We start from the raw sequence: 8,480 nt of genomic DNA, 5'->3' as shown, positions 1-8,480 counted from the left end.
GACAGAGGAAAGGAGAGATGGTGAAAAACAACGTGACGTCATCAGAGAGAGAGAGAGAACGACAGAGGAAAGGAGAGATGGTGAAAAACAACGTGACGTCATCAGAGAGAGAGAGAGAACGACAGAGGAAAGGAGAGATGGTGAAAAACAACGTGACGTCATCAGAGAGAGAGAGAGAACGACAGAGGAAAGGAGAGATGGTGAAAAACAACGTGACGTCATCAGAGAGAGAGAACGACAGAGGAAAGGAGAGATGGTGAAAAACAACGTGACGTCATCAGAGAGAGAGAGAACGACAGAGGAAAGGAGAGATGGTGAAAAACAACGTGACGTCATCAGAGAGAGAGAGAACGACAGAGGAAAGGAGAGATGGTGAAAAACAACGTGACGTCATCAGAGAGAGAGAGAGAATGACAGAGGAAAGGAGAGATGGTGAAAAACAACGTGACGTCTTCAGAGAGAGAGAGAGAGAGAGAGAGAACGACAGAGGAAAGGAGAGATGGTGAAAAACAACGTGACGTCATCAGAGAGAGAGAGAACGACAGAGGAAAGGAGAGATGGGGAAAAACAACGTGACGTCATCAGAGAGAGAGAGAGAACGACAGAGGAAAGGAGAGATGGTGAAAAACAACGTGACGTCATCAGAGAGAGAGAGAACGACAGAGGAAAGGAGAGATGGTGAAAAACAACGTGACGTCATCAGAGAGAGAGAGAGAACGACAGAGGAAAGGAGAGATGGGGAAAAACAACGTGACGTCATCAGAGAGAGAGAACGACAGAGGAAAGGAGAGATGGTGAAAAACAACGTGACGTCTTCAGAGAGAGAGAGAGAACGACAGAGGAAAGGAGAGATGGGGAAAAACAACGTGACGTCATCAGAGAGAGAGAGAGAGAGAACGACAGAGGAAAGGAGAGATGGTGAAAAACAACGTGACGTCTTCAGAGAGAGAGAGAGAGAGAGAGAGAACGACAGAGGAAAGGAGATATGAAAAAAACAAATGGACGTCATCAGAGAGAGAGAGAGAGAGAGAACGACAGAGGAAAGGAGAGATGGTGAAAACAACGGACGCTACCTAGAGAGAGAGAGAACGATGAGGTACAGAGACAGAAAAACACTGGATTGCCACTGAGAGAGAACGACAGAGGAAAGGAGAGATGGTGAAACAACGTGACGTCATCAGAGAGAGAGAGAACAGACAGAGGAAAGGAGAGATATGGTGAAAACAACGGACGCCATCAGAGAGAGAGAACGACAGAGGAAAGGAGAGATGGGGAAAAACAACGTGACGTCATCAGAGAGAGAACGACAGAGGAAAAGAGAGATGGTGAAAACAAATCGTGACGTCATCAGAGAGAGAGAGAGAATGACAGAGGAAAGGAGAGATGGTGAAACAACGGACGTCTTCAGAGAGAGAGAGAGAGAGAGAGAGAACGACAGAGAAAGGGAGAGATGGTGAAAAACAACGTGACGTCATCAGAGAGAGAGAACGAAGAGAAGAAAGAGAGATGGGGAAAACACCGTGGACGTCTTCAGAGAGAGAGAGAGAACTACAGAGGAAAGGGGAGAGGCGAGAAAAACAACGTGATCGCCACAGAGAGAGAGAACGACAGAGGAAAGGAGAGATGGTGAAAAACAACGTGACGTCATCAGAGAGAGAGAGAGAACGACAGAGGAAAGGAGAGATGGGGAAAAACAACGTGACGTCATCAGAGAGAGAGAACGACAGAGGAAAGGAGAGATGGGTGAAAAACAACGTGATCGCCTTCAGAGAGAGAGAGAACGACAGGAGGAAAGGAGAGATGGGGAAACAACGCAGATCGCCACTGAGAGAGAGAGAGAGAGAATCCACAGAGGAAAGGAGGAGATGGGGAAAAACAACGTGACGTCAGAGAGAGAGAACGACAGAGGAAAGGAGAGATGGGGGAAAAATAACGTGACGTCATCAGAGAAGAGAAGAGAGAACAACAGAGGGAAGGAGATGGTGAAAACAACGTGACGTCAGAGAGAGAGAGAACGACAGGAGGAAAGGAGAGAGATGGTGAAAAACAACGTGGGACGTCTTCAGAGAGAGAACGACAGAGGAAAGGAGAGATGGGAAAAACAACGTGGCGTCTTCAGAGAGAGAGAGAACGACAGAGGAAAGGAGAGATGGTGAAAAACAACGTGGCGATCATCAGAGAGAGAGAGAGAAACGATAGAGGAAAGGAGAGATGGGAAAACAACGTGACATCATCAGGAGAGAGAACGACAGAGGAAAGGAGAGATGGTGAAAACAACGTGACGTCATCAGAGAGAGAGAGAGAACGACAGAGGAAAGGAAGAGATGGGGAAAACAACGACGTCATCAGAGAGAGAGAGAGAACGACAGAGGAAAGGAGGAGATGGGGAAAACGCGGACGATCAGAGAGAGAGAACGACAGAGGAAAGGAGATGGGAAAACAACGTGACGTCATCAGAGAGAGAGGAACGACAGAGGAAAGGAGATGGTGAAAACAACGGACGTCAGAGAGAGAGAACGACAGAGGAAAAGGGGAGAGATGGTGAAAACAACGGACGTCATCAGAGAGAGAACGACAGAGGAAAGGAGAGATGGTGAAAACAACGTGATGTCTTCAGAGAGAACGACAGAGAAAGGAGAGATTGGGAAAACAACGTGATGTCTTCAGAGAGAGAGAGAGAGAGAGAACGACAGAGGAAAGGAGATGGTGAAAAACAACGTGACGTCATCAGAGAGAGAGAGAGAACGACAGAGGAAAGGAGATGCTGAAAAACAACGGACGCTCATCAGAGAGAGAGAGAACAAAACAGAGGAAGGGAGAGATGGTGAAAACAACGGACGTCATCAGAGAGAGAGAGAGAACGACAGAGGAAAGGAGAGATGGTGAAACAACGTGACGTCATCAGAGAGAGAGAGAGAACGACAGAGGAAAGGAGATGGTGAAAAACAACGTGACGTCATCAGAGAGAGAGAGAGAACGACAGAGGAAAGGAGAGATGGTGAAAAACAACGTGACGTCATCAGAGAGAGAGAGAGAACGACAGAGGAAAGGGAGATGGTGAAAAAAACGGACGTCATCAGAGAGAGAGAGAACGACAGAGGAAAGGAGAGATGGTGAAAAACAACGTGACGTCATCAGAGAGAGAGAGAACGACAGAGGAAAGGAGAGATGGTGAAAACAACGTGACGTCATCAGAGAGAGAGGAACGACAGAGGAAAGGAGAGATGGTGAAAACAACGTGACGTCATCAGAGAGAGAGAGAGAACGACAGAGGAAAGGAGAGATGGTGAAAACAACGTGACGTCATCAGAGAGAACGACAGAGAAAGGAGAGATGGTGAAAAAAACAACGGACGTCATCAGAGAGAGAGAACGACAGAGGAAAGGAGAGATGGTGAAAACAACGTGACGCCATCAGAGAGAGAGAACGACAGAGGAAAGGAGAGATGGGGAAAACAACGGATCGTCATCAGAGAGAGAACGACAGAGGAAAGGAGAGATGGGTGAAACAACGTGACGTCATCAGGAGAGAGAGAGAACGACAGAGGAAAGGAGAGATGGGGAAAAAACAACGTGACGTCATCAGAGAGAGAGAACGACAGAGGAAAGGAGAGATGGTGAAAAACAACGTGACGTCTTCAGAGAGAGAGAAAACGACAGAGGAAAGGAGAGATGGGGAAAACAACGTGACGTCATCAGAGAGAGAGAGAGAGAGAACGACAGAGGAAAGGAGAGATGGGGAAAAACAACGGACGTCATCAGAGAGAGAGAACGACAGAAGAAAGGAGAGATGGGGAAAACAACGTGACGTCATCAGAGAGAGAGAGAACGACAGAGGAAAGGAGAGATGGTGAAAAACAACGTGACGTCAGAGAGAGAGAGAGAGAACGACAGAGGAAAGGAGAGATGGTGAAACAACGTGACGTCATCAGAGAGAGAGTACGACAGAGGAAAGGAGAGATGGGGAAAAACAACGTGACGTCTTCAGAGGAGAGAGATGGTGAAACAACGATCAGAAGAAGAACGACAGAGGAAAGGAGATGGTGAAAAACAACGTGACGTCATCAGAGAGAGAGAGAACGACAGAGGAAAGGAGAGATGGTGAAAACAACGTGACGTCATCAGAGAGAGAGAGAACGACAGAGGAAAGGAGAGATGGTGAGAAAAACAACGACGTCATCAGAGGAAAGGAGAGGAAAGGAGGATGGGGAAAAAACAACGGACGTCATCAGAGAGAGAGAACGACAGAGGAAAGGAGAGATGGGAAGAACAACGGAAGAGGAGAACGACAGAGATGGTGAAAACAACGTGACGCCATCAGAGAGAGAGAACGACAGAGGAAAGGAGAGATGGTGAAAAACAGAGGAGAGAGAGAACGACAGAGAAAGGAGATGGTGAAAAACAACGTGACGCCATCAGAGAGAGAACGACAGAGGAAAGGAGAGATGGTGAAAAACAACGACGGAGAAGAACGAGAGGAAAGGAGAGATGAAAAACAACGTGACGTCAGAGAGAGAGAACGACAGAGGAAAGGAGAGATGGTGAAAAACAACGTGACGTCATCAGAGAGAGAGAGAGAACGACAGAGGAAAGGAGAGATGGTGAAAAAACAACGTGACGTCATCAGAGAGAGAGAAACGAGAGGAAAGGAGAGATGGTGAAAAACAACGTGACGTCATCAGAGAGAGAGAGAGAACGACAGAGGAAAGGAGAGATAGTGAAAACAACGTGACGTCATCAGAGAGAGAGAGAGAGAAACGACAGAGGAAAGGAGAGATGGTAAGAAAACAACGTGACGTCATCAGAGAGAGAGAACGACAGAGGAAAGGAGAGATGGGGAAAAACAACGTGACGTCATCAGAGAGAGAGACAGAGGAAAGGAGAGATGGGAAAAACAACGGACGTCATCAGAGAGAGAGAGAACGACAGAGGAAAGGAGAGATGGTGAAAACAACGTGACGTCATCAGAGAGAGAGAGAACGACAGAGGAAAGGAGAGATGGGGAAAAACAACGTGACGTCATCAGAGAGAAGAGAGGAAAGGGAGAGATGGTGAAAACAACGTGACGTCATCAGAGAGAGAGAAACGACAGAGGAAAGAGAGATGGTGAAACAACGTGACGTCATCAGAGAGAGAGACGACAGAGGAAAGGAGAGATGGTGAAAAACAACGTGACGTCATCAGAGAGAGAGAACGACAGAGGAAAGGAGAGATGGGGAAAAACAACGTGACGTCATCAGAGAGAGAGCGAGAACAAAGCAGGTGTGATTGGGTGATGTGACTTACTTGTAGACCATGCCGTGGCAGACGATCACGCTGCCGTCATCAGCACCAGAGGCGAATAGGGGGTAGTTCCTGTGATAAGCCACGCCTCAAGGCCTTCTTGTGGTGCCTGGGTCGCCAAAACAGACAAAAGACTTCAGAACCAATATAAACTTGGCCTCATGTCACGTGGTCAATGACTAGTATTCATTGGCAATCAATAATTACAAATGAATACATGAGAATGTATAGAGGTGCCTCACCGCAGCATCTTGTAAATGTTTTGGTAGAGAGGTCAGATCAAACCAGGCCAGTCTGCAGTCATAGCTGCCACAGATCAAGTTATCACCTGGCCAGAGTAGTGTTACTACAGAAAACATGCATTTCACTCATATATCACCACATTCCTCCTCTTGAGAATGACCATCAAATCCCAGCTTATTGGAGGTGCATTTAGCCATCATCTCCACAGGCGTTACAGGACATACTCCTCTCTGAAGGGGACCTGTGATAGAGCACTAACCTCCAGGGTGAATGGCCATGCTGGAGATCCACTTGCAGTTGGTCATCAGCTTTTGGTCAGCTCTTGTTGGATGAGGTTGTAGACGCCGCACGTAGCGCTGCGTGGCCACGAAGAAGTAGGGGCCGCAGCGGTGGAAGGAGACGCACTGCACCAGGCCCTTGTTCTTGCGGAAGGGTTCTGCGTCCGCCGCTTGCTCACCTGGTGGATCAGCACCTGCAGGTTGCTGCTGTTGTCAGGCATGATGCTGGACAGGTAGTCACCCTTACCGTGCCAAACTACCTGCTTTACTGCCTGGAGGACGATGGAAGGGAAGAAGGAGAGGGTGGAAGGGAAGAAGGAGAGGTGGAAGGAAGAAGGAGAGGTGGAAGGGAAGAAGGAGAGGGTGGAAGGGAAGAAGGAGAGGGTGGAAGGGAAGAAGGAGAGGGTGTAAGGGAAGAAGGAGAGGGTGGAAGGGAAGAAGGAGAGGGTGGAAGGGAAGAAGGAGAGGGTGGAAGGGAAGAAGGAGAGGGTAAGGGAGGGTGGAAGGGAAGAAGGAGAGGGTGGAAGGGAAGAAGGAGAGGGTGGAAGGGAAGAAGGAGAGGGTGGAAGGGGAAGAAGGAGAGGGTGGAAGGGAAGAAGAAGAGGGTAAGGGAGGGTGGAAGGGAAGAAGGGAGGGTGGAAGGGAAGAAGGTGAGGGTAAGGGAGGGTGGAAGGGAGGAAGGGAGGGTTAGAAGGGAAGAAGGAGAGGGTAAGGGAGCGTGGAAGGGAGGGAGGAAGGGAAGAAGGAGAGGGTAAGGGAGGGTGAAGGAAGAAGGAAGGGTGGACGGAAGAAGGAGAGGGTAAGGGAGGGTGGAAGGAAGGAGAGGGTAAGGGAGGGTGGAAGGGAGACAGGAGAGAAAGGAAGAGCAGGCGATTTATGTATGATTCAATATGAATTATATTATCACAATTCAAAACAACATTTATATTACTGTTATTACTATACAGTACTATTATCATTACTACAGTAATACATTATAGTTTTAATACATATTTGTTATAATACACCTAGGACTATAGCTAAGGCAAATACAGAAACGTGAAAATATGGGTGGTAGCTAGCATCACTGTTGCAGTCTTTCCAAATGCCATGTGCATCTGTGTCAATTTTGTCAAAGCTTTTCTTTCCTCTATTTTAAATGGAAAAACTAGAAAGATCTTCTCTTATATGTTTCTTTCCATTTACTTGAGAAAAAGGCTAACCACAATCTACTCTGGTGTTTCTTTAAAAGCCTCCTCCAGCTGTTGGACTAAAAGGTTTTCTGGGGTAAAGACAAAAATATGTCTGAATGTCATCATAGGGTCTGAGTGTTTGTCTTCTTCACTATATCCTAACATTCTGAGTTACCGGTGGCCTTAAAGGGACAATCTTGGATTCAAACAAAAACAAAGCATCCACCCTCCACTTTTCTGGCAACCAGCCGAGGGATCGGACTGAAGAAATGTAACCAGCCCGAGGATCGGGCTGAAGAAATGTATCCAGCCGAGGGATCGAGCTGGAGAAATGTATCCAGCCGAGGATCGGGCTGGAGAAATGTAACCAGCCGAGGGATCGGGCTGGAGAAATGTAACCAGCCGAGGATCGGGCTGGAGAAATGTAACCAGCCGAGGGATCGGGCTGGAGAAATGTAACCAGCCGAGGGATCGGGCTGGAGAAATGTAACCAGCCGAGGATCGAGCTGGAGAAATGTATCCAGCCGAGGGATCGGGCTGGAGAAATGTATCCAGCCGAGGATCGGAGCTGGAGAAATGTAACCAGCCGAGGGATCGGGCTGGAGAAATGTAACCAGCCGAGGATCGGGCTGGAAAATGTATCCAGCTTCAAATTCATGGAGCTTTAGATGCTGGACTGACCAATGACGAAGGAGTTGGGATTATCCTTACCTAAGAGGAGTGAGGGTTACTCAGAGGGAGAGGTAGTGTGTCTTACTTTGGGGTGGGTGAGGGTAAGGCGGTGTCCCTTGTTGTGCTCCAGGCCTTCAGACAGAGCCCAGGTGACGGCCTGCTCCTTGTCCTCCTCTGGGGGCTCGTAGGCGGTGATCAGCTGGTCTGTGGAGCTCACCACCAGCCTGTCTCCCAAAGATGGGTTCAACAGCAGCACTGTACGCTCACTGGGGGGGCGAGAGAAACATAATTAGACCCAATCTAATCATGAGAAAACACAAAGATAATTACTTGACACATTGGAAAGAATTAACAAAAAAACAGCAAACTAGAATGCTATTTGGCCCTACACAGAGAGTACACCGTGGCAGAATACTTGACCACTGTGACTGACCCAAACTTAAGGAAAGCTTTGACTATGTACATACTCAGTGAGCATAGCCTTGCTATTGAGAAATGCCGCCGTAGGTAGACATGGCTCTCAAGAGAAGACAGGCTATGTGCACACTGCCCACAAAATGAGGTGGAAACTGAGCTGCATTTCCTATCCTCCTGCCCAATGTATGACCATATTAGAGAGACATATTTCTCTCAGATTACACAGATCCACAAATAATTTGAAAACAACCCAATTTGATAAACCCATATCTACTTGGTGAAATACCACAGTGTGCCATCACAGCAGCAATATTTGTGACCTGTTGACACAAGGGTGACCAGTGAAGTACAAACACCATAGTAAATACAACCCATATTTATTTAATTTCTCCTTTTGTACTTTAACTATTTGCACA

The 8,480-nt window shown here is 47.7% G+C and overlaps 1 protein-coding gene across 1 annotated transcript; it reads right to left on the bottom strand.

Annotated features, from left to right (window-relative positions):
- Nucleotides 1-5,829: 5,829 nt before the first annotated feature.
- LOC124044343 (ribosome biogenesis protein bop1-like) lies at nucleotides 5,830-8,162 on the bottom strand. Its single transcript, XM_046363998.1, has 3 exons — nucleotides 8,134-8,162; nucleotides 7,733-7,913; nucleotides 5,830-6,075 (listed from the first exon to the last, which is right to left on the bottom strand). Exons 1-3 carry the CDS (start codon nucleotides 8,160-8,162, stop codon nucleotides 5,830-5,832), a joined length of 456 nt encoding a protein of 151 aa, XP_046219954.1.
- Nucleotides 8,163-8,480: the final 318 nt, after the last annotated feature.

The sequence above is a fragment of the Oncorhynchus gorbuscha genome, linkage group LG09 (assembly GCF_021184085.1).
Source record: "Oncorhynchus gorbuscha isolate QuinsamMale2020 ecotype Even-year linkage group LG09, OgorEven_v1.0, whole genome shotgun sequence".
Lineage (NCBI taxonomy): Eukaryota > Metazoa > Chordata > Actinopteri > Salmoniformes > Salmonidae > Oncorhynchus > Oncorhynchus gorbuscha.
Note: the sequence above shows the minus strand (reverse complement) of the source record. Positions and strands in the feature narration are given on the sequence as shown.

What these genes read in the sequence shown, in the direction of transcription:
- LOC124044343 (XM_046363998.1), bottom strand. Translation starts at nt 8,162, where the DNA reads ATGTCTACCTACGGCGGCATTTCTCAATA. An exon ending in TACGGCGGCATTTCTCAATA is followed by an intron (nt 7,914 to 8,133) that starts GCAAGGCTATGC and finishes TCGCCCCCCCAG; the next exon opens with TGAGCGTACAGTGCTGCTGT. An exon ending in TTACCCTCACCCACCCCAAA is followed by an intron (nt 6,076 to 7,732) that starts GTAAGACACACT and finishes ATCGTCCTCCAG; the next exon opens with GCAGTAAAGCAGGTAGTTTG.